At 40.2% G+C, this 25,639-nt stretch overlaps 2 protein-coding genes and 1 non-coding gene across 4 annotated transcripts in view; 2 read left to right on the forward strand and 1 right to left on the reverse strand.

The window, feature by feature from the left end:
• Positions 1 to 1,140, forward strand: part of LOC140946346 (muscle, skeletal receptor tyrosine-protein kinase-like) — a 15,856-nt gene extending 14,716 nt beyond the window's left edge. The window contains exon 8 of the mRNA XM_073395448.1: positions 304 to 1,140. Within this exon, the coding sequence (XP_073251549.1) occupies positions 304 to 467 (164 nt within the window). The 3' untranslated portion in view covers positions 468 to 1,140. The remainder of the gene's footprint in view (positions 1 to 303) is intronic.
• Positions 1,141 to 2,123: 983 nt separating this feature from the next.
• On the forward strand, positions 2,124 to 25,450 carry LOC140945842 (muscle, skeletal receptor tyrosine-protein kinase-like). 2 transcript variants are annotated; one of them, XM_073394885.1, is made up of 12 exons: positions 2,124 to 2,375; positions 5,426 to 5,561; positions 5,899 to 6,350; positions 6,971 to 7,042; positions 11,451 to 11,604; positions 13,824 to 14,278; positions 15,093 to 15,446; positions 17,590 to 17,874; positions 19,013 to 19,200; positions 20,387 to 20,566; positions 22,389 to 22,584; positions 24,132 to 25,450. In XM_073394885.1, exons 1-12 carry the CDS (start codon positions 2,300 to 2,302, stop codon positions 24,296 to 24,298), a joined length of 2,715 nt encoding a protein of 904 aa, XP_073250986.1. In that variant the 5' UTR covers positions 2,124 to 2,299; the 3' UTR covers positions 24,299 to 25,450. The 2 variants fall into 2 exon arrangements, with proteins under 2 accessions (XP_073250986.1, XP_073250987.1); XM_073394886.1 differs by lacking the exons at positions 2,124 to 2,375; positions 5,426 to 5,561; positions 5,899 to 6,350; positions 6,971 to 7,042 and adding an exon at positions 7,342 to 7,671.
• On the reverse strand, positions 12,663 to 12,736 carry Trnar-ucu (transfer RNA arginine (anticodon UCU)). Its single transcript has one exon. It is a non-coding gene; the product is annotated as a tRNA-Arg (tRNA).
• Positions 25,451 to 25,639: the final 189 nt, after the last annotated feature.

Below are 25,639 nucleotides of genomic sequence, written 5' to 3' on the forward strand. Positions count from 1 at the left end.
GAGCATCCTTAAAAGAGAGGGGACTTATTCATTTTCTGCCTCTGAAAAGGGGGAGGCTTATTTGAGAGGGGCTGAATAGATGATTTATGGCCTGCGAAAACAGCCGTTACTCCCGCTCGGGTCGTTTTACCAGGCGAAACGTACCAACTGAGGCGAGGAGCTTGGTGAGAGGGCTATTTTCGCAGGTTTAATAGATGATTTAAGGTATAAAATGTATATAGCTGGTTGAGTGGGCCGGGGCTGGTCCGTGATCTAAGGTCCTAACTTTAGGCCTAACTCTCTCTCTCTCTCTTTTTTTTCTAGAGGAAATCCCCGAGTCGAAGCAACCTTTTGGCAGAAAGATTTCTCAGCAAGCACAAAGTAATCCCAAGGGTGTGACGTTTTCAACCCCTAGTTATATGAATGTTAACCCCGGTTACCATGGTTTCGAAGATGATGACATGGCTGACGATGACGGAATCTCATAGCTAGGATTTAAAGAAACAAAACAATACAAAAAAACAATCAACAAAAAAATGACGATGACAATTCTCCAACTCTTGAAAGCCTTCCAGATGCTATTTAACTGCATTAATCTGGCTTAACTCTGTTTTAAATCCAATTTGTTGCTTTTCAGCTATATAAGCTTAGAGTTTTATACACTAGATTATTTTCTTAGCACACGCATCTTCTGAAATACAGTATATACTATATATTGAATACCAAATTCTCCTACTAGTAAAATTATCAATACATCGACCCTTTTCATGTTTCAAATAGCGAAAAAAAAATCTCGAAAAGAAAAATGGAATGTTATTCAGAACTCATTAGTTTTGTAGTCCTAGTGTTTAATTGTTGTGCGTAGATTTGGTCACATATCTGACAGATCAAAATGAATTTGGGGCAAATTTTGCCCTATAAATCTGAAGTAACGGTTAGGGTCAGTGGGGTACACTACTTGTGGCTAAGACAACAATTCAGGGGACAAAGCTCAAGAAGTTAATTGATCGAGGATTCGAGAACGTCTAAGAAAGTTCATGTGGAATTCGCTATCTACTATCACTGTCCTATAGATAGCAAAAAATAACTGTAATTAATGCTCGAATAAGCGCCCTTCTTCAAATGAGGCTCCCTTGCTTGAGGCTGCAAAATGTTTATAGAGCGCCCGCCGAAGGGGTATGTGTGTGTGTGTGTGGGGGGGGGGGGGGGGGGGGGGGAAAAAGGGGGTTACTCCGGATTCAAGTGACAGAGATGGTGACAGGGATGATCGAATGAGGGAAAAATTAAAAACCGAAAAAAATCCGTAGGGCTTCAAACAAAACCCAAAAAAATCCCTGGACCAAAAAAATTTAACCGCAAAAATATCCCATGACCAGTTTCCGAGCCATAAAATATTTCCAGAGAGCGTGAAAAACCCGAAAAAAGTAATTGCAAGTTATGGGCTCCTGATACTTGCCAAAATTTTCCTACCCCCCCCCCCCCCCCCAAAAAAAAAAATCACGAAATCGAAAATTTCAAACCCCAGAAGATCCTTCGATCATCCCTGTCACTTGAAATCCGAAGTGACCCCCCCCCCCCCCCCAACCTGGGGCCCCTCTTGTCTCATTCGCAGCCGCTCTGGCCGGAGTCACGCAATGCTTCCCTCGGGCCGGCCCCCGTGGGGACGCGTCCCCACGGGGGACGGGGCTCCGGCGTGACTACCGCCCTTCTTTCGGCTCGGAAAATTGAATAAACGTCCCGGGCGCTAATTCCAGCACTTACAATGTAGTTTAAATCATTCACAAACTCGATTGTACCTAAATCGGTTATAGTGAGAAATTTCAAAGAACTGTAACATAATTCTAAAATTATCAGTAATAAATTAAAAAGAATGTTTTTCGCAGTATGGGCTCAAACAACTAATTCCTCCATTGTACATGGACTCTGCTTTGTAGACAAAATCGAAGGGGAGAAATGATTAAAAAATTAAAGCATGCATGTTTGTGAAATGTGCAGAAAGTCTTCTAAAATTTGTAGATTATGAAATACTCTTTTTATATTTTTAGAAATATGAAACCTGTGGTTTATATTTAACAAACATCATAATGCTTAACACCACCTCATTGTGCTGAGATTCGGTTACGTTGAGTTCCATAAATGAGTAAATGAGATCTGAACAGCTCTGATGTTTAGATTGCATTTAAGAATATTTTATAGCAGCGGAGCTTCCTTGTTTTTCAATTTCGGGTTACGTGAAGCTGCCGAATCATCAAGCTTCACTTCATGAGAGAAAAGACCGTTTTGTGCGCAAAAGTAAGAAGATAGCTCTTCACCAAACGCCATGGTTCCACGCGTTTTGTCGCTGACTTTTTCCGCTATGTTCTTCGTCCAGTTTGCGGCTACAGAGAGTGAAAACGGTAATTAAGTGTATGAAAGTATGATAAGAGATTACTCTAAGTGCTTTACGATACTTATATACCTCACTTACGAAAGCCTATATTAAGGGGAATCTGGCTTTCTAAACCAAAGTGTATTTTGAACCAGCAGACTGAATTCACTGCTACGTAACAATTACCCGCTAGAAATACGCATGGCCTCCCTTCGGATAAAACGTTTACTGGCATAAGGATTTTATATAGGACTTTTCTTTGAAAGACAGATTGTTTAAAACACTGGTTATGCAAATAGGATTCTATATATTATATGTGTTTGGAGAGAGGTACGAATTATGAGCATTGTCTATGTGTTCCTATATTCTGAGTGGGAATGATTTCCGGCATTGATAGCGTAAACCATCTCGACTGTTTCAATTGATTTGTTGAACGAAAGTGAAGTAATCCATTGTAGACATAATTTTTTTTAACGATTTGTAGAAGGTCTTAGTAAAAGAAACATTATGCTGGATGATCAATTTAAGACTGAAAATAATTAAGGAGATGTTTGTATAAAAGGTGGTGATTGAAGGAAGAATTGGAGGTATGAAATGAAACTGGGCGTGAAGAGAGAATACCGTAATTAAATTTTTTGTAATCCACAAAGGTAATCTGTTTTGGCAGGTCTGATCAAGTACCCCGGATTTAGAGCCTAACGGGTCACTTTAATATTCTATTACTGTCTAGCCTGCGTAGCAAGCGTTTCCGTTTGGTTTCTGGGCAAAGAAATACCGAGGAAGGGGACTTTCGGTTTTGACCGCGCGAGAAATGAAACGAGAGCCACCCCCTCCCCGCTCTTTTACTTGCGCAACTTTTCTCGCGGTCTTTGACTCTCGTTCCTCGTTCTTTTCTCCTAAACCGTACAGAAACGCTTGCTACGCAGGCTAATTACTGTCTTGTCGGCAAGGTTATAAATACAATACATTTGTTTTTTTACCACGATTAGCGGGCTCGTTTCCTGTTTTTCACTAATACCCTACCTAAGCAGAAATTGTTGGTCATAATCTATTTTTAAACTTACGTTCTTTATGGGAAAAGGAAAGCAACAACTCACATGTGCATCTATAATTATTATCACATAAAAGAGCACGAAATGAAGATTATTGAAGATTAGATTCACTATTCCTATTAGTAGTCTACCCAAAACAGTCTAAGTTCTCTTCTTGGACTCCGGGAATCAATTGAAACGAACTCTCACTGAGTTTAGCTGCGGGCGATCAGGCGTTCTCTTTATTTGCAATTTCGGGGAAAGCGCGAAAAGTCAATTTAACAGCTTCCGTCCACGCTTGAACGAAGTCCCAAGGGACAAGCCATTAGTCCCACGAAGAAATTGAATTTCAATTTAAAAATTGTAACTGTAATTTTTAGTGCATTGACATCGTACTTCGTATAAACTTGAACACTACGACTACGATGTACGAGATTTTCTCAATGTACTAAGGAAGTGGTGCTCGTGCGAGAACCAGTAGGGAGCTTAAGCGACAACGACGGCGACGGCTTCGCGCTTCCTCAAACTTTATCGCGCTTATTCGTCGAATGTTGGCAAATGTTTTGGAGTTAAAGGGGCTGTGTCACGGCAGTCCAGTTCATTTTGTTTAATTTTGCCAATTACTCGCCCTCAATCGCTCTGGAATTTAAAGTAAGTAAAGAAATTACATGCAAATGACAAAATCAGAGATCCGAGACGAACAAATATGTCTCCTGAGCATTATTTTTGAAGTTGCAAGCAGCAGGGATAAACTTTGAGAAACTTTTAGGCTGAACAGTTGAAAAAATCCTAATTTCAATCCGTTTCAATCTTCTTCAGTTTTGCCCATCCGTGACATCTGTTGTATCCGTTATGTTATTTTAACCTTCCTTTAAAGTTTTAAGTGGTTATTTTTATGTTTCTCTTAATTTAACGGGCATTTTGTAATTTCCTAATTTGGCTGAATTTCGTGACATAACTCCTTTAAATCCTAAAGGACTGTATCAAATTTCAAGGAAGAAAAAGAAAATTGTTGCCTTGTGTTCCCGTCAACGGCGGCTAAGAAATGAACAAAAACGCGTGATGCACCTGCACAGTTGTTGTTTTGCCAATCTAAACCTAAAAGCTTTTTTTGCCGTTCTCTGTACCGTCACCGTCGTCGTTGCTTTCAAAGCTCCCTACTGTCATTTGATGGTCGTCGTCATTCTGCTACGGGTTTTAGCGCGAATGTCGTAGTGGCGGAAACGAGTTATGAAATGTTAGATGTTTTAATTAATATAACAGTGCTAATTTTTCGAGTGAAAAAAAAAAAGTAAAACGAAGTTTTCCGGGGGTCCATTTTTGAGAATACGCGAAAAAACTTAAAAGCCAAATCTCGTACTTGTGGTTGTTCGCGTCCTCGAATCTAAAGGCCTCTTATTTCTTGGCCTTTTTGTCTCAGTTTTCAAAAATCTTTTATTATTTAACAATTAATGAATGAGGCTGAGTATCTTATGAAGAATTGTGGAGATCGAGGAGGGTGTTACGGCCTCCACGGATAACACCCTTCGAGATCTCGATATTTCTTCGTATGATACGAAAGCCGAATTCAATAACTGTTTTATTATTCATTCAAAATAATTCCTAGTTTAAAACATGGCTAAAACATGCTTACCTCCATCGATCCATCGATGTTAAGTTCATCTTCCTGATCTTCGATAGTGCACATTTAGGGTTGTTCAGCTCTGAAAATATTCTCCAAATAACAGATGTCGCCCTTCGAGTTGTCTTCTTGCTGTTCTTGCTATGTTTTTAGCTATTATTTCGCCTAGTGCTGACTCTTTAAACGAGTGAAATGTCCGCCTCTTTTTTTTCACAACACAACCTCGTCCCCAGGCCCTCTCGGTTAATGGTGCATTAACCTGCAAAAAAGCTGTACTTTTTATGTCATCGGTTCATTAAACGCAAAATTCTTCCAAATTTGGTCATCAGTAGCTGGTTATGGTGAATTATGCATTTGCTTTTAGCCCATCAGAATCAGGAAAATATTTTGAATGAATAATGATATTATTTATTCTCTTTACTCCAGGAATAAACTGTTCTCTGATGCTTCTGCAATCCCAAAAACATTCTTGTGGCCTGGTTGACAAGGTCACCTGCGGAGAACTGGGCTGCTGTTGGAACGAAAGCGAGACTAATTCTCATCTTAAATGCTTCAGTAAAAGGTAATCATAGATGTCAGCCCGTGGTTATTGAAAAGTTTCGCTTGTTATAGTCTTAGCACTTGAACACTAAGTTAGAAGAAAAAACAGGGCAATATGAACATCCATGGCAATTTTCCATGGCTGACGGCGTGTGGTTATGACTTAGAGGCCTTTGCATGCGCTTGGCTGTCTAGGTCTGTCTGCTGGAGTCTTTCATTGATCGATTATAGAGCGAAGAAAAAACGTCACATTTGGAGATTGATAAGTGTCACAATTTTGTCTGGAAATACTTTACATACGCAATTTTAAATTTTTTTAAAAATCTTCACTCATATTGAAACTACAACTTTTGTTGCAGAACTACTCCACTGCAGAATGGTACAACATTATCATGTTTACACTACGAAGGACAAATTTGTCGAGACATTTTCTCCACAAATCTTTCTTCGTTAAGCTCATTACCAAGGCTTCACAGTTCAGAACAAAACTCTGTGGAAAGTGTACTTCAATTCGCTATCACAGCCATTAACCAACTTGTGACGCATCATGAATGTAGTGTTGCCATGACTATTGCGCTGTGCCACTACACTATGCAACTTTGTCCCTCAAACAACAGTGTCACCGCGCACTTCTGTACCAGCGAATGCAATGATTTGTATGTCAAATGTGGTCAGTTTATTCTGCAACTTGAGGAATATGTGAATAACATTCCAAGGGACGAAGAGTTTTCATTCCCTCGTTGCTTTGAGCTAAATAACGCTTCTGAGTTTAGAGTGTCATCAAATGAGACATGCGCTAAGCTTGGCCTAGGTCAGTACAAAACTATCTTGTGTATTATAGTAAGCTTTATCAGATCGACAACTCCTCAACTATCTGCTTGGAACCACTTACTTTGTACTACTGTGACCTTATCACTTTTAATGTTCAAACATAGCTGTTTACGAAGGAACGAAGAAGTAGGCAGTTTGAGGAAGCGAGCCACGCTCAGTTCCTCTAGCAACCTTGCTTGATTTCAAAAGCAGAAGAAGATTGGGGGGAGTCGAAAGAGCAGCGCAAGCAACTCAAGCTCCACAAACAGCCCAAACATACAAGCAAAACACCACGAAACTCCGATCAGGAAATTTCAGTGAAAATCTGGTCCCTTTTCGAACCGCTTGGGGTTTTGTGTCACCCTTTCCTGTAGAAATGAGGTTTCGAAAGAAGCAAAAAAAATTAAGGGGAAAAGATATAAAATGAAATGTCGACGTGCTTTTTTTGTCTGTTTTAGTTTTCTTTTTTTCTCACGTGGTCACTGATTACTAAAATTTTAAATCAAAGGGAAAGTTTCCTCACTTCTTTTCACTCTCATGTCGGTTCTTCTAGTTTAGACTATACACCCATCCCTGAAGACGTTTAATTAAAATTATGCTTTCTCTTTGTATTTTCTCAAGAATTTTCGCCATTTTCTTCGACGCAAGCTTCCCGGGAAAGAAATTTGCCGTATGACGCTCCGTTTTTGTCAGGTATGTTGTGGACTGCGCAATTGATTCAGAAGCCAGTCCTTATCTCTTCGAGCAAAGCTCGGAAAACCACAACTCATCTTTGTAAATATGTAAAAGACACGCGCACGTTGCCAGTTGTAGTCAAAGGCAAATGATTACTGTATACTAAAACAAACCTCCCCTTCCCTCCCCTCCCACACCCGTCGCACACGCCCCCGCATGATCGAGGACGAGAGATCGTAAACCGGTTTCACTCGTTCGTGCTGCTTGACTCCAGTGCCCAGTCTTTCTCATCGATGTATTGTTTCCGGTTCAATGACCTTCGTGTTTGTTACCTATCGTATCTGCACATTTCCGATTAGTTGTGTCAAGTCATAGTTGACGAATTCTCGTTGAATATGCTAACTTCCTGGAGTAGTAGAGAATAAGCTTGGATGCTGGTTTTCTCGAAGAAAGGGCTATTATATTAAAACTCTGAATTCAACAACGCGACGGCGGGATCTGGTTGTTACAGAATCCGTAACCAATTAACTGTCTCAAGCTAGTCGTCGCTGGCCTTACCGTAACGTAGCTAAGCATGGAGAAGTTTGTGCGACATTTTGTAGGATTATTTCTGTTAGGATTATTCACGTCTTGTGCGCAAACTGAAGGTAAGTCCTTTATACTCATCAGTGTCGTTTTCTAGATTGCTAAGCGTTATTGTAGTGGTTAACAAATCTTGTCTTATGTCGCAAATTTACGGGACACAGAAAATGAACAAGTGAACATCGCGCACGTCCTGTTATCGATTGACGATCGCTTCATTCAGCAAGAACTTACGTGATTATAAAAATATGAAATTACCCTTTTGTACCTGAGAGAAGGATAATATCGTCTAACAGAGAAATCTTTTCTGAGCCATCCCTGCAATCGGAGATTTAAATATTGCGAACTTCGTCTTACAAGATCACGCGATGAAATCAACAAACCCGTTCATTGTAACACATTAGTATCTAATATATTTTAGCTGGTTTTATCAATCAGTTAGGTTTTGCTGGTCATTAGTTGCGTTTTGTTGGAATCTTTTTCCCTGCTTGCGTGGCAGAACGGTATTCTCAATCTTCGCTCAACATGATGTGACCTTGAGTAAAGTACATGACGTTGAAATGGACAAGGTGCAATATCCATTTACCAGAAGAAATTTATCTTAGACGATATCACTTCTATATTTGGCTTTGTAAACAAACTCGAGGTTTCGGAGCTGAGTCTACGCTTTTTCTTGTACAGTTGTTACTTGTTTTGAGTCTCTATGGCGTACTTGCTTGCATCGCTTCGCGTGGATGAGTTATGAACTATTGAATCTTTTGTTTGTATTTGTGAGTGGATTGCAATATCGCATAATTTAAGATTTAGACAAAGAAAACACCAATTTAAAATGCAAATCTTTGTTTTGCAAAAGAAGTGTTACACTTTAGAGGTCAGACTTTGTAGTAGGTAGAATTTATAAGTACGCTCGGATGAGACAACTGGAATAGAATATGATATATTTCCGAACTTTCGAACTTTTCGGTATTATGTCCGGGGATGGGGCAATGTCACGTCTCTCAGGGATCGAATGTTTATCTTTCCCTTTCGTCATGTCAGTACTGCAAAATCGTGTTCCGGTTTTCCTGTGACAAGATTTAAATAAATCGTGCTTTTCTTCGAGACAAATTCTTAGAATGAGTCAACAGAGTGCGGGTTTCGTTTCCTTTCCATCCGTGCTGTTTTAACGCGGCGTAAAAAGGAATTTTCAATTTCTGTCATGGGTTTATACGCTCTGAAAGCCAGGTTAATTTGCGGTATTGTGGCAAAGTACTTAAGTGCTATCGACACATACATTTTAACTAACAGTCAGTTTCTCTAAACCTCCCGGTGCTTTACTTGGAAATTTCTGTTGACCAAGAACGGAATTTCTTCATACTTGGTGATTTTACAAAACCCTCGTGCATTGAGAAAACGCCAGACAAATTCGATCCAAGCATGACAGTTCATTCCCTCTCACTTCGCTATCTCATGAAGTGTTAACTTCACCAAGTGGTTCACAAAGTTTATTTTCAAAACACAATGGATAGAATTCGATTTTCAGTAGTTCAAATGGTTAATGAAAGGGGACAAAATGTCAATGTGGTCGCGGCATTGAAAATTCATTACATTAGGGGTTGTTTCAACAGTCCAAGTTCTTTTTCGCCGTTGCAAAGAAATAACAACAAATAAATAAATAAATGAAAATATGGTTTGAGGACTCCTTTAGGTCTTTTCCGGGGTGAGAAACCAGTAAGGATAAAGTTTAAAAGTCAATTAGTCACGAGACAAGATAGATTAAAATATAGCGCTAACAAGTGATCTCGACACTGACTGCAATGACAAGTGCTGCTTGATGGCTTTTAAGGAAGTTTTAGTTTTGCAGCCAACAGTTATAATGTTTCATTTTTTATGCCTTATAACTTTTAAATGTTTGGCTTTTTCAGGGCGGAAGTTTAACAGCTACGAATACATATTAAAAAGATCCGTGTAATGATATTTAGCCATATTTAGCTAATGGCAGCTGGCCGCGAATTTGAGTGAAACAGTCCGGTTATTGACGTAGTCACTTAAAACATTGCAGTCGGGTTTAAGCAAGGTTGAATTAATAAGAACTAGACGAACAAGACCCCACGCCTTTTACACATTCGATGCGCTTGAACTAAAAAAAAAAAAAAAACAGAAAAAAATGCCGTTTGGGCTCGTAATAAAACTGTAAACATCGCGGTAATTTGGGGCAACACAATAAATAGCAGAAGAAATATGGGAAGCGCAAAAATGGAAATAGAATAAACGGATTGCAATTACGGCTTTTTAAAAGCGATCACTCTAGCAGTTTTTTTTTTCATCCACACAACGCTCCGCAGACATTAGGAACCTTAAGCAAGGACGACGACGACAGCAGTGAAAACGTGGGTAAAAAAAAGAAGTTTGCGTTCTTTCAAACTTAATCGCGTCTATTTGGACCCGCTCGATATGTCAAATGCAGGCGACTTTTTCTGGAGTTGAATTCTTAAGGATTTTATTCAGGTTAAAAAAGATGAAGGAAAATTCGTCGTCGTATGTCCACGTCCTCCATAAAACGTCAAATTAGGAGGTTTCACGTCGTAGTGGTGCAGTGGACGTGAAAGAAATGTACTAAAAAGCGTGATGCACCTGCAGAGCTGTTGTTTTGATCCTTAAACCTATTGTTTTTTTGAAGTCGTCGTTGTGGTCGTCCTCGTAGTAGCTTAAGCTCCCTATTACCCTGCCTTCAGAGGTCCTTTCAGGAAATATCCGTAGCTAGGATGAAATAAACCGTTCTAGTGGTTTCATAAAGTTATTTGGAACGTCGCTTATGATTATTGTGAGTAATTAACAATACTAAACATAATAGACTGGATTGACCTGACACACCCCCTTTAAACCCTTTGGAACCCTCTTTGAGCAATCATGAATATGTAACTTCATTTATTTACTTATTTACCGGACGCTGGCCAAGTGATGTATTTGCACTTTGTTAAATACAGTGTATGGTTAAGTGTGAACAGCATTTTAAAGCTAGTGAAAAAAGAAGTTTCATCTAGGATGCTAGAATTTCATTCAAGGGCGATGCAAGCACGGGCACGTTCAAGCGCAAAGATATGTCACGCATCCAACTCGAAACATTTTCTTCTTTGTTTATTTTTCTTGTTACTGATTTTGCGCTTGACTCTCGTCGCTAGATTCATTTCTTGCTTTATTTCAATACAGTAATAAGGGCCTCTCACATGAGTGACACAAAAGCATACATAAGCGCAAGCACGTAAGCCACACACTTCCACCTTTTGAAGTGCAAACGTGCCTTTGTGCTTGTGTTTGCTTTTTACTCGTACAGACCGGGACAAAACAAGTGCAAACTCAAGGTGAAAATAGCCTGCAGAACAGGCGTTATTTTTTCGCGTTTTTTGGGCGAACGAAGCAGGAAGCAGGCGTGGAGCGCAAGACACACGCGACGAGGGAACGCGTTGTCGTCTGGCATGTTGGGATGTTGGTTGCTCAAACGGACTTGTGTATGCTTGCGTTTGCTTCGGATGTGTGAACATCGCTTGTGCTTACGATTGCTTCGAAGATATCCTGGGCCAAAAATAAAACAAAAACAAAAACAAAACAAAACAGGGCAAGCAAATAAACAAGCGAACAAACAAAACCTAGAAAAAAGGTTATGGGCGTTTGCCTTGCACTCTTTTAGTTTTCGCTTTGTATCCACATTGTAGCTTGTGTCAGGCTACAACCGTCGTCATGCCTAATCTCGTATCCAGATCTCTTGTCGGCAAAGTTCGTCTTTAATAGATCTGGATATGAGATCACCGCCATGCCCTCCTCAATGCTTTGTCTTAAAACAGGGTTTTTTTCTCTATATTTTCAGCTGCGCGACACAACTGTTCTGCGATACAACCTGAGGAGAAAGTTGGATGTGTTCTCCCGGATCCTAAGAATCCAAATGCTACAGTTTGTTTATATCTCGGCTGTTGCTGGAATCAAACTGAGCAAAACATAAAATTAAAATGTTTTACGAAAAGGTAGGTTTTATCTTCAAATGGAATCTTGAGGGGAGGGGGCCACTCCATGCGCTGTGGTGGTCTCTAAATATTGGCCGGTCATAAAGTACAGGCCATTTTCCTTTCAAGTAAAAACACCGGTCGTACGCGTTGTGTAGCCCGCAGTGCAGGCGTATTTTGGGCGGGTGAAAGTAGCCTGCGTAGAAGTAGTGGGCGCAAGAAAGAACGAGCGCGCGAGAGGGAGATACGTGTTTCCCTCTCGCGCGCTCGTTCTTTCTTGGGCCTGCTACGTAGGCTAGGACGAAAGCTGCTTGTTTATGTTCGTACTGTTGTAACCGCCATCTTTGATGTTATGACGGAGAAGGATTAAGGAGAGTAAAAATAGTAACCCTTAGGGTAGGTGCTAGGACGAAAGACTCGCCCCATTTTCTCCTCTCTTTTGGAGTTTCAACATGGCGCTTTCGCGAGCAAAACATTCGCGCGCCCTAAGAAAACGCCTGCACTGCAGGCTAGTCGCTGTGTGAACCGTGCTTATAACAAAAGGCTAAAGGAAAAAAAAAGCTGAATGTTCTGACATTTTGTTAGACATTATTAATATAAAAAACAACAACAACAGCAACCAAAACAAAAGAAAACCTTACCTTTTGTTGGCCACGTTTTGGATTATTTGTTATCCACGTGAATTAATGCCATTCTGTAAGTGAATAGTCCAGTTTCGAATTAAAAATCACCGCCGAATACAAATATTAACGACACATTCGTACAGGGTTAGCCTCTACGTAAAGTAAAATATTCAGAAATTCTGGCAAGTAAGTAATTTACACAAAAAATATACACAACAGACAGAGTAATAAACAGGTCATTTTCTTGTTGGAATTTGTAAATATATTACTTCAGATGGAGGCTAAGGCTGTAAAAAATGCGTCTTCACTTCTATAATTCAGCGGTCATAGCGAGCTCGAAAATAGGCTATTGCAGAACAAACACAGTCTCATAATGTGAGTTTTTTCCTAAAGCTGCCGTCTTTTACATATCTGTTACTCACTGTTGTGTGAACAGAAAAAATTATTGAAAAAAATCACCCCTGGTGGGAGTCGATCCCACAACCTTTGAATTAGAAGTCCAACGCGCTTGTCCATTGCGCCACAGGGGCTGGCACATTTCCTATTGCTATTGCTTGAATAATAGGGAAAAATAGGCGATTTAGTTTGTGCCCCGGGGGGTACTTTAGGGATTTTTGGGTGGGGATGTGCCGCTGGGACCCTGGAACCCTTTGCCTATACTAGAGCTCGTTCAAGTGAATTTTGCTACCCTATACTAGACTAAACTCCCAAAATCCTCTCCCCCCCTCCCTTATCCCGGAGTAGCTGTTTTCCAGAAACTACTGAGGTCGTAAACACAGTCCATCAAAACCGACACAAAACCGATTTGATTTTTTTCATATTTTTGAGGGGCAATTCCCGGTAAGGTTTCCCTAGTCTAGACTAAAATCTTCAAACAACTGATCAGTTTCCTGGAAAATGATACCCTATTCTAGACCTAAACTCTCTGATTTATATACCCTATCCCAGAGAGAACTGCTTGAAAACCATACCCTTCACAGCGGCAGAAACCAATATAGCCCATATATGGCAGTGCCATATATGGGCTTTAGCCTCGGTTTTTTTGTTTAGTGACTTGCAATTGTTTGCCATTTTCATATTCAAGGTCGATTTTTCGGAAACATATCTCATGACAAGTGCTGAAAATAGAGTTTCGGATCCTCCAAATTTAAAACTTTTCTGGGGGAGGATACCCCAGACCCCCCTACAGGGCTCGCGCCTTCGGCACTCGCGATAATGTGCCCCCCCCCCCCCCCCCCCAACCCCGTAACAAAAAACCTAGCTACGGCCATGAAAGTTGTTGTTTTGCTAATCCAAGAACCCGTTTCCACGGGTGGTCTGAAGAAATATTTGAACGGACAATAACCTACACGAATCCACCTTTTATTTACACGGGACCCGCGAAACTGTTCACGTTTTTGAACCGCAAATAGTACTGCAATCTGTAACAGAATTTACAGGGTTCCGTTTAAACGGGTTCCTTAGATAAAAAAATGCGTTCGTTTAAAAAATTGTTCTCACCCGTGTAAACATGGTCTAACTTTTTTTACTTTCTCGTAACTGTTGCCATCGTGGCATAACTCTTAAACTCCCTATTCCTCTTTGTGTACGTCTGACCTATTCTCTGTTTATTTTCAGCGGTGGCACATGCATGCCTTATGCAGGAAAGGTTTGCCAGGAGTCATTAAACACAACACTCGGCTCTTACAGGAGCACTCCGCGCTTCATTGACAACAAATTTGGCCAGCCTAGTACTGAAACGTTCCTGCAGATAGGTACAAATATAATAAACGAATTTGTTAAAAAAGAGGACAAGAAGTGTCGGTATATTATGCACAACATGTTATGCCAGTATACTTTACAGCCTTGCTACCCGGATAACACTGTCGTGGAATACTGTAAGGAAGATTGTGAAGCCATATTCAGAGACTGCCAGGAACCCCTTAATCAAGTTATTGGTGCTGTAAAGTTCTACGTGCAGCAAAGAGGTCTTGATTTTGTACATACGGGGCTACCAGACTGTACCCGACACAAACCTGCCAAATATTTTGACAACTTGCCAAACAGGACGTGTATCAAGACTGGGTTCTTTAGTAAGTAGTCTTTCTTGTTTGATATTCCTTTAGGCAGTTTTCACACCTGGTTCCTGGAAACGGTGTCAGGAAACGGCGCTCGCTGGGCACTTATATGAACTCAGCGTTGCTTCATTTTCCCACACCAGAATTTCTGCCGTAGAGTAAGTGACTGTCCGCAGTTGGTGCTCGGGAACCAGTGCCTGGGTACCGGCACAAAATGGTGCTGTGTTCACACTTTGAGTACCCGATATGTGACTGTGTGCATAGTTACTCCATTTCGCCCTGTCAGACGCCCTCTCTTTTTTCTGTAGTCAACGCGAGACAAGCAAATGGCCACGCGCGCGCGCGCGTGCACTTCTCTCACTAAATCTGAAGAGAAAGAGAGACTGCTCGCAGTCTACAGAAGGAGTTAAACTTCTGGTTAAGACCGTCTACGCAACAGCGCCAAAATCCTTGTTCTGGACCCCCACCTGTGTACCCGCGGGGTTTGAGTACGCGCCATGATTAGCCTGTTAAAAAAGCCATCGTCGATTTGCCAATCAGATTGAAGGGAACTCGAAACGCACTCCCGGTAATTCGCGGAGTCCCTTGGGGAGCCCAGAACTACGATATCGGCACTTCCTCGCAGACATTTCTCACCGGGGTTAGGTTGCGTCTGCGGCGAAGGCTAAGCTACCAGGACTTCCGAGAAACGGGCTCGAGGAAAGACGAATGTGTTACCTGACGACGCAATCTTTTCATGTCCTGGTTTTATGAAGGGAAAAAAAAGGAATCATTATTTGGCAGCCTTTGCCTTCCATTGACGATGATCATGTGTTTTCTCCTTTTACAGATTACACAGAGGAAGAGGAAGAAGCTGATTTCACACCCCTAGCGGATGGCGACAAACTACACATCATCATCCCCCTAGTGGTCGTAGGTTTTCTTCTCATTGTGGTTTGCATTATTTTGTTCATCTTTCTTCAACGAAGAAAGAAGAAAAGGAAAGACGCTGTGGATAATGCGCATGACATCACTAAAAAGGGTTCTATTACAATGCGAGACAGATTAAGGGCGGAGTCCCTAAAAAGCCTCGATTCAAGGCTTCTGAGACTGTATGATCCAAATAAATTGAGGCAGTACCCATTGGATCACGTGCAGTACGTGAGGGACTTGGGCGAAGGCTTCTTTGGCAAAGTGTTTCAAGGTACTGTATACGTACAGAATAGAAAATTCGATACCTTCTACTGTCGTTATAGCATGCGTAGCGTCGGAGCGTGATAAAATAAACAACGCAGCGAAGTCGCGAGAGAAATGGGTTACTCTTCTGACAATGGTGTCCCTTTGACCTCTCTTCAACGAAGCGGGCAAATACACAGTGTGAGATTGCAGATCCAGTGGAACCTTTATCCAGGGGACAGCCTCGGGACCGAGGCTAGTGTCCCCTGAATAGAGGTGTTCCTTAAATAGAGGTTGAGCTGAGTTTGTCAATAATAAACCGACAAAGAAAATATACATGTATATTTTTTTTATTCCGCCTCAAATCTGCTGCAGCCATTATTTCAAGCAGGTAGATAATGTGTAAAAAGATCGCGATTAACATTTCTCTACGATATTTTGTGTTGATTCCCACTAGTACCTTACGTCGATTTCAGTGAGATATTCATTGTGTGAGAGCTGTCATAATTGTGATCAGTGTACACTTTAATTTAATATAGCAACCCTCCCTGTGATTAGTCACATTTTGAGTACTAAGGTGTACCCTGAATGAGGTTAAAACTGGGTTTCGGGACCCAGAAAAAGTGGCCCTTTCCCCTTAATAGACCTGTTCCTTCAATTGAGGTAAGCGAGACAAAGAAATCTATGTGAACAGTTTTCCGGGGCTAAATTTTGTTTCCCTGAATAGAGGTGTTAGTTTCAGTTTCAGTTTCAGTTCATTTTTTTGCCAGAAAAAAAAAATTCTGGGATATACAGTTATTCAATATATTACAAGAAAGATAGTTACAGATTGAAAATGGTGTAAATTGCATCGGTGGAAGAATTAGAGGTATTTTTCTGGCGAGGATTGAAATTGAAACCGTGGCGGCTTATTACATGAGCTCCTTCCCTAACCCAAGACTATTAATATAACAAATAAGCGGCAAAATCATTTTGAAATATATTTAGGATAAAAAGCAAGCAAAACAAAATACGCCAAACGGAAAAAAGCAGCAAAAAACAGGTATTGTTTGCAAGTGGTGAATCAGCTAAGGAAAAATGTTTTCATTCGAATTTAAAATAGTAGAAGTACTTTGCATTTTGTGATTTAGAGAACTGAAAAATTGTGGACCCTGAAATCTCATACGATAATTAACAGTTATTCCTCGAGTCCGAATGGGCTCTGAGTCAATAGCCCATGAGGCCTCGGCCTCATGGGCTATTGACTCAGAGGCCATGAGGGCGAGAGGAATAATTGTTTTAGTAAAATCCAACTAGTTGGTCAAAAATATCGAGAATAAACAAATTTTAGCTAGTTTAAAGCTAGACTTTAATCCTTTTTTGCCGCCAAAAAGCCCGCGTTTTTCGCTACTAGTGGGCTATAACATATAGCCTAGTAGTAGCTCAACCAATCAGAACCCAGCATTGATAATAGACCATTAGTTGGATTTTACTAAAGTCTTATATTTGTTCGTGCAGAAAATAAGTAGAAAGTATTTGAATTTTTGCTATTATAGGAATGAACTTGATTTGTCATTAGAAACATTTCTTTGAACACATTAGGGAGCAGGCCTATTTTATAAGAATACATAAACTTTCAATGTTGAAACAAGTAAATTTTAGAGAACTTCAGTATTTGTAAACCTTTAAATATAAAATAGAGGGTGTCCCAAAGGAGAGGTTCCACTGCTTGCGCAATGTCGTCTCACTAATAAAACATGTTCCTTTAATCTAGAGGAGTACCCAACATATTATACAACATAAGATCGTCCGTTTGTTTGGTTGACATCATTCTGTGACTTTGAGCTTCATTCAAATATTTACTTGTTTTGAAAAGCTACGCGTAATGTTAGTGAAGTTCTTGTAAACTAATCAGAACAACAAAGTGCTCTTCCACCATAAAAACAAAGCGTTTACATGATTTTTGGGTCAAATTTTACGTTATACAGTCATCTGTCTCTAAGACGGACACCTTTGGGACCGGCACTAAGTGTCCGTCTTAAGAGAGGTGTCCGTCTTATAGAGAGTCAAATAAAGGGAGTAAAGAAAGGCAGGGACCAACTTTAAGTGTCCGTTTTACAGAGGTGTCCGTCTTATAGAGGTGTCCGTTCAGAGACAGTCGACTGTAAACAAATACCATCGTTATCTTACAGGACGCGCGACAGGTCTAATCGAAAAACAACCCAAGAAAGAAGTTGCTGTGGCAGTGAAGGCTCTTAAAGATGAACCGTCCAAAGAACAAAAGGATGAGTTTTTCAGAGAGGTGACTCTGATGTCAATTTTACGACATCCAAATATTGTTCAGCTACTGGCAGTGTCCACAGAAGAGGAACCTTATGGAATGGTGTTCGAGTTTATGAGTAATGGTGATTTGAATCAATTTTTGAGGAACGCTCTGCCAGCGGAAACTTCACTTGACTCAGATGACCAAGCAAAAGGTACTATTAGATGTACATTTATATTGCTTTCCAGTGCCGGATCCAGACCTCGAGAGGGGAGGGGGGGGGGGGGGGAGTCTCCAAAAAACTTTTTTCTGCTCTTTAGGCCCCAGTTTGGTAAAAAAAAGGGGGGGGCCTCCTCTCGATCCACCACTCTTTTCTCCCTGATTCAGTGGTAGCCTGTGAGCAAGGTACAATTTCGAGGCAAAGATCTTACTCGCAGGGTATTTCATTTGCAAAGAGTAAAGAAAATACATTAAGTAGATTTAGCAAAGATAGTGCAGCGTAAAATAAGAACTCTTAGGGGCGAGGGAGGGACTGCTTGCGGCTTGCGGTGGTCAGTTTGTCGCTCCGTGGTATTGGTCAAATTCGAATTCATACCTGCGCGCTTCTTTGTCACTGTCGTGTAGTCTTTGCTAATTCTGATGTCGCTACTTGGCTCCCTCAAAGCGCAGTAGGACTTATTAGCGAGATAATATCGCTTATCCTGACCTTCTGGATATAAATTTCAATCTCCAAGTACTTAGTTTTTCACAGTTTATCCCACGGCCTTTCCTCTCGATCCCGTCAATGCTGCTAAGTTCTACACGTCCGCTGCTACACGATCACGTGTAAGACATATTAGTGCCGCTTTTTTAGAAACATTTGTAACCGAATGTTACGGAGTGCTGGCGACAGCGATCGAAGATCAAAACGCTTTTGCTCCAACGCTGTGCTTTTTTCCCTTAATAGATCGTCAAACACGCGTGATCAGATTACAGGTGATAGAAAGTCCAAACGCGCGTGATCAGGTTGCATTAGATAGTTACATTAAATCCCATCGGCCTAAAAAAAAAATAATGCTTACTAGACGCCTTATGAAGTTTAAAAAACGTAGTGTTCCTTCGCACTTCTTCACTGTACATCTGCAGTACAAAGGGAGCCGCAGCAATAAGGAATACTATGTTGTGTAAGGGTCATAAGGTCTCCAAAAGGTTTTAGGCAGATAGGATGTGATGCTAACCTGGCTACAAACGTGCTGTGCATGCGTAATAGTAACCTGCAGATTATGATGACGGGATCCTCTTGTCACCCGCAAATAATTAAGTTTACTATTTAATTAATTAATTAATTAATTAATTAGATAATTATTCAACAGTTTACCTCACCCAAGAAGACCTTGTTTCCATCTCGGTCCAGATCGCTACTGGCATGGAATATTTAGCAGAGATGAAGTTTGTGCATAGAGACATGGCAGCCAGAAACTGTTTGGTCGGAGATAACATGGTTGTAAAGATTGCAGACTTTGGAATGTCACGTGATATATATGCTTCAGAATACTACAAGGTTTGTTTCGCAAGCTTTCATAGCCACGCATGTTCTGCCACAAAAGCTTAGGAAAGATTAAATTTAGAGCTTTTCCGAAACGTGTTGGTCCATGAATTCTATCGCTTGAAAGCGTTGATTACTTTGGAACAAGTGAACATTACTGAGTGGTATTAATTAAGAAACCTGCGATGGTCGGGTGTTGTAAACTTCGATTGTATGAAAATGGATCGTGTGATGAGCATGCGGTTTAATTTCGGCGATGATTGAAACGACGTACCATGTAAATCACTTTTTTGATCTCTGGCAATGATGTAATTTCTCTGGAATCGAGGCCCTTGAATTTTCGTGTTTTTATACACGCGTATAGGCTGAGACCGCAGACGTTTTTCCGGTCGTCGCTAACACGCGTACTAAATCAATTCAGAAACAAATATTAAGTATCGACGTCGATAAAGTGGGAAGTAAAAAACCTTTAGCAAGTGAATCCTGTTTCGTGTAGAATTAATCGCCTCCTCATTTCTCCATCTACTGTCCAAGCAAGCGAGATGGACCGCCGCTGTAAGCACGTTCTTGTTTGTGATAATTTGTCACTTAAAAGAAAGTGAAGAAGGGTTGAGTGGTATTGTCCTTATAGATATTGATCCTTCATGGAAGTGGTTCTTCAGCCAAGTCTCAATCCCCGCATCTTGAGATTTTAGTAAAACCTTAAGATGCGGGGATTGAGGCGTGGCTGAAGAACCATTTCCGTGAAAGATCAATATCTATAAGAACAATAACACTCAACCCCACTTCAGATATTTGTCACGTAATAAACTGCATGATACAGTAAAACCGGGTATTCCGTTAAATAGCGGTGTCCGCTAAATACAGATTTATTTTTCCTAAAATATGGAAATTGAAATATACTGAGCTACTTAACCACTTAACACATTGTGTCTGCTTAATACAGGTCTCAATATAAAACAAATCTGTATTTAGTTGACACCTTTATTAAGCAGATGCCAGCGAAGGTCCCGTGTGTGTCCGTGTAATAAAGGTGTCACTGTATTGTCACTAAAAAAGTGGAGTTCACTTGAGTGTACTTATTCTTGAATAGTGCCCTTTTATGGAAGTGGTTCTTCGGCCCTCCTCTCAACCCTCGAATCTCAAGATTTTAAATATTTGTCACTTACTGTATTTCACATGATATATGTTTTCGTTCCAGATGAGCAAGGAAACATTGCTTCCTATTCGTTGGCTAGCGCCTGAAGCGTTCCTTTACGGCAAGTTTAGCCTTAAATCAGATGTGTATGCTTATGGTGTGGTGCTTTGGGAGATTTTTACGTTTGGTCTTCAGCCATATTACGGTTACACTAATAAGGAAGTGATGGAATTTATCCAGAAGGTACTGTACTCCTAAGTTACTTGCAAAACCAAATGTCATGTTTCTCGCTACACCCAATCAAGGGCCAGGTTTTTATTTGCGTGTGTGTTATAGCGTAGAAGAATAAAGTTCAGGAAGCTTAAGCTTGAAGCCACGTAAATCTGTCAATAAAAGTTCCCGGCTTGCGTGTTTTTGCGGCACAAGGGGGACCGTAGATTTACTCGGTTCCTGAAGCTGGCACTGGTTAATACAGAAACCATCGGTTAATACGGAAACCGAGTAGATTTCAGTCGTTACGTTCGGCAAATGATCGGATCTTCCGAGAGTTGTCCGAATTCCCCTCAAGCTCTCTTACGAGGCCTCGGACCGCAAAATTCAAATTGGCCACCAAAGAAAATATGTTCTTCAGGGCGATATAGAAGATAATCTTTATTCACTTACTGCTGCGGAGCGACCGAAGGGAGCGAGCAGCAACATAATCAGGATTTAAAGGAAATATATAAGGGGCGACGAATTCTCGAATTCATCACTTTTTACCACAATGCATTGCATTTAACCACACTTTTTACCACAATGCATCGCATTCAACCAGAGTGCATTGCGCCACGAACAACTCAAATAAAAACACGGGGAAGTTCGGTGGGTGAGAGACTGCATGGTTCGCTGCTCAGACTTAGAGCTTTCTTTGTGGCAAATTTTCTACAGCACGGTTAGAGGTTTTACCAAATTTTAAGACACACAGGAGTCTTTCAGATGAGTACGATGGTTAACTTGGGGATTGGATTTCAATTCAAGAGCCTTTGACTCGTCCAGGTGTTAAACCTGACGAGAAGATGAGCATTTGCTCTTCGACTCCGCAACACGGGAGATATACAAATTCCAGCTTGCTAGAAGGTGATGTGAAAGTGAGAAAATGTCATGCAGTGCTATTGTTAAGAAACTGTTTGAGCCGAAAGTGGATGTGACCATTCGCTTCAAAATAACAGCGGAAATCGAGATAACAAAACATATGTTTTGTGCCCTACTTTGTAGACGAGGACGTGTATCGGCGTTTTGAAAAGCATAATTATGTTTTTTCTTTCATTCATTGCCATGGAATATGCGTTTACATTGTTTTTTCACTGTTAATAGCTCGGTTAATGCGGCTGGCGATCATCTTGCCGGCGGAAGTTTCATGGCCTGAGAGGATCAAAGTGAAATACTTTTCCTGTGTAATACGTAATCAGCCTCTGTGGTGCAGTGGTTAGGGGTAGTCGCGTCGAGCCGAAGGTGCAGGGTTCGAGTCCCACCGAATCTTAATACCTTCTTTCTTTTTTTTTTCCGTTTTTTTTGTGTTGTTGTTTTCTGTAAATATATAGCTAAATAACTGTTACTTAATAAAGTTCAACAAACAGCTAGAAGAGTATTGTGTTTCCCGCAGGGAAAATATCTTGCACCGTATATTAAATATATGGATAAACAATCTGAATTTCTATTATTTCCTACAATTTACTGTGGGAAAACCAGAGTTGTAACTACTTGATCATTTTCTAAACAACGTTCCCAGGAGTTCTTTCTATAGACTGATAGTAATTATTCTAGTACTTTCCAACGTGTAAATAGGACATTCAATGTCATTTTCGATTCTTTTAAGTCTCACTGCCTTACTAATGCCAGTATCAACAGAATGTGCCGCAGCATTACTATCTCTTAGATACCCTAGTTTTATATGGTCTATTCTGATGTGAGATCCCATTTGCGTGGACGCACGGAATGAACGTTTGCCCAGATTTGTGTGCATTTTCTGACTTCAATATTCGGTCTCGTAAATGGACACAAACATATTGACATTTCCTTATTGCAGGGTATTCACTTGGGAAAACCAGATAATTGTCCAGACTTTATATACGGGATCATGAAAGATTGCTGGATCAGAGAACCAGAAAAGCGTGTTCAATTCACGACAATAAGTAGGCGTCTAAAAGATCCGTACCATGATTACGACGAACCGCCTTCAGACAGCGAAGACGGACCTGAACAGATAAAGACTGCTAGGCCAGGTAAATAGACATAATCTGAGCATCTTGTTAAAACGAGTAAACATATAAATTAATTAATTAAACGGGTTCAAAAGGTCATGGTTTTGTGATCTGTGATTGGTAGATTTCGATCCGTTTTGTGTGTTTCTGTGTTTCAAGGTTCGTTGCTTGTGATCGTAATTATGATTGACGGCAGCGAAAAACGCAATTGTGAAAGCGGCTTTTGAAGTTTAGAGTTCGCGTGTTTGTGGAAAGCGCAGCTAAGATGACTGGCGGCAGCGAAAAACTTAAACGTCAGTTGGCTTTTGAGCTTCAGAGTTCGGCGAGTGTTTTTGAAAAGCGCAGTAATTAATTAAACAAATTTCAGTTTTAGCTTTCAAAAGCTGATGCCATCGCTATCGTTAAAAGATCATAAAAAAATCGACAATGCTATTTTTTTTTTCTTTTTTAATTTTTTGATACAGTTGTCGGTTCATTGAGATAGTCAGTTGGGCTTTAATGTGACGTCGGGTTTTTACGTCACGGTATCTGCAGTTTAACCGAAAAAAAACTGAGCTATAGCGTGTCTTTGCATCAATTAAGTCCCTAATCATAACTATAACAAAATTCTTAAATCTGATTGGCTCTCAACTGCACCGATTTCAGCCTCAATAGGACAGTTAAATAGAACAGTACGCGTCATGCCTAAGTAATTGGACAGTACGCGCCATCACCCGCGCGCTTAAATGGCTTTTTTTGTTTCACTGCTAGCAAAAAAGAAATCTCGGAATTTCTTGTCTTTTGATTAAATAAAGAGCCTCATATATCACAAATTTTGTTAAAGTTATGATTAATTGGTAACAGAACTTCGTGTCGTCCAATTCGGTCTGTAATCATACTCGTGATTAAACAAATCGGACTCCCGCTACGAGGTCGTCCGATTTTGTTAATCACTCGTATGATTACAGACCGAATTGGACTCCAATCAGTCCTGTTACCTTTACAAACATAATGGTCCAGATTACATGTAGGTATTGAAACTCTTTTCTGATGTCTGTTACAACGGAAGGCAAGGATGAACATGGATTGAAACTTGAAAAAATTTGGGCCTGACACCGTAATATCCTCTATTAAGCCTCTCCCCCCGCCTCCTTCCCCCCTTGTTTTCACAACCAAATTAATACATGATAGACTCTATAGATATATAACGACTGTAGCACTTCATGTTGGACTGATCCTGTACGGTTTATTCACGTGCTGGAAGTTCGAATGTTTTTTATCTTTTGCTGCATAACTTCGTGTCCTTGAGGTTTTCCAGTTTGTATTCTAGTTGTTAGTGGAGAATTAATACGATCTTCTGGTTGTTTGAAAAAGTAGTATAAGGCCCCTCATCTAAATTGAATAACCCCCCCTCTCCTGTTAAATAACCCCTCTCTCTTTATTAAGTCCCCCCACCTTCTTTAAAATAAGCCCCTTACCTCCGGGGGTGGGGGGGGGGGGGACGGAAAATACAACTTTGATTTCCTTACACACCCCATAGGGTCATGGAAGTTGGCGTGTATTCAGATGCCTGCATTTCTTTCTCCTAGAAACTGGAAACTATGACATTCCCAGGACCCCTCCTACCAGTAATTACGACATTCCCCGAGCATCGGCTCACGAAGGTTCTTACGACGTTCCACGATCATACGAAGATTTAACAGCCGAGGAAAACTTGGATAAAGATGGACTTGTCCCTAGAGATATTCCAGTGTAGTTAAATTTGTAATTTTAATTATTTAATCTCGTTACCAGCTTCTTTCAGCTGTTTTATTGCAAAAGGGAACTGGAATCGATTTTTAAATCACTAAGCGTTCCCTTATCATGACAATTACAAGACATACTTTTGTTCTTCGCAATGGGGTGCGTCATTTGATCGATTCATTGTCCATCATACAGGTAATTACGAGAGCAGTTCAATGATTGACAATATTTAGAGGTGACAGAATTTTCTGGTGCGTTTGTCCAAGATTTTTTCAAACTCAGCTGGCTAGCACGAAGTCTGTTAGACCCAGCAACTTCTAGTCAGCCCCCCTCCCCTGATAGGATTTTACCAAATTTTCGTTTAATGAATGGGGCTGTGACAATCAAATGAGTATAATAGAGCAATAACTTTAGGAAACTTGTTCTTAATATTTCTGGTTAACGGGGCCTTTTTTACTTCCCATCATCGCCATTCCATCCAATTCAATGAAATCCATAAGTGAGTTAATTTTACATAAATGTAAGTGATTTTACTTACCCTCTAGCTAGTATAGCAAACAGGCAATTGAATTTTTTTATATATGTTTAATAAATTGGTTCCTTTTTTCGACTTTTCCCTAATAACTTGCGTGTTTTAAACAACTTATGTAAAATCACTGGTATACCTGACACATGGTATACAAAAAATCACTGGTATACTTGCTGTACATAACTAATTCTAATTTTACATTTAATTTTATTTTTCCATTCACCTATGATCCAGATTTTGAAATTCAATGTCTAAACCAATTTTATTATTGGTAAAGGATAAATGGAATTTTTAGCGATTCTCTAGTTTTGTACGCACATTATTTTTACAGGCTTTCTTTTGAAGATATTTCTATTACGGACACCATTGACAAATTAACGGAAAGCTTAGTAAAATAAAAGATCCTGTATTTTTTTTTATTATTTTCGTTACTGATGAGTCAATTTTAATTTAGTATTATTGAGAATCGCTGGTTTCAAGATCCACTGAAGAAACCGTGTACTTTAAAATTAGCCGAATAGATTGAAAAAGTTATTTGAAATATCAAACACCATTCAAATTGGTCGAGCATTCATTATTTTGCCAGATGATGCCCTTTCAGTAGTCCAGACCTAACAATAAAAACACTTTTCATTATCCGCAGTTTACTTGGTGTTGTGCGTGTTGGTCTTAGTCAATTGCCTTCAGAAAAGGTTATCTGTGAGACAAGACATTAGTGTCGCCGAAATTGAACGAAAAGAATTAGATTTGATATGATTAACATAAGCAGACTACCATACGTAATTCCTCCTTTTTCGATGATAGTGGTGGCAGGGGGAGGGGGTG

Source organism: Porites lutea, chromosome 8 (genome assembly GCF_958299795.1).
Source record: "Porites lutea chromosome 8, jaPorLute2.1, whole genome shotgun sequence".
Lineage (NCBI taxonomy): Eukaryota > Metazoa > Cnidaria > Anthozoa > Scleractinia > Poritidae > Porites > Porites lutea.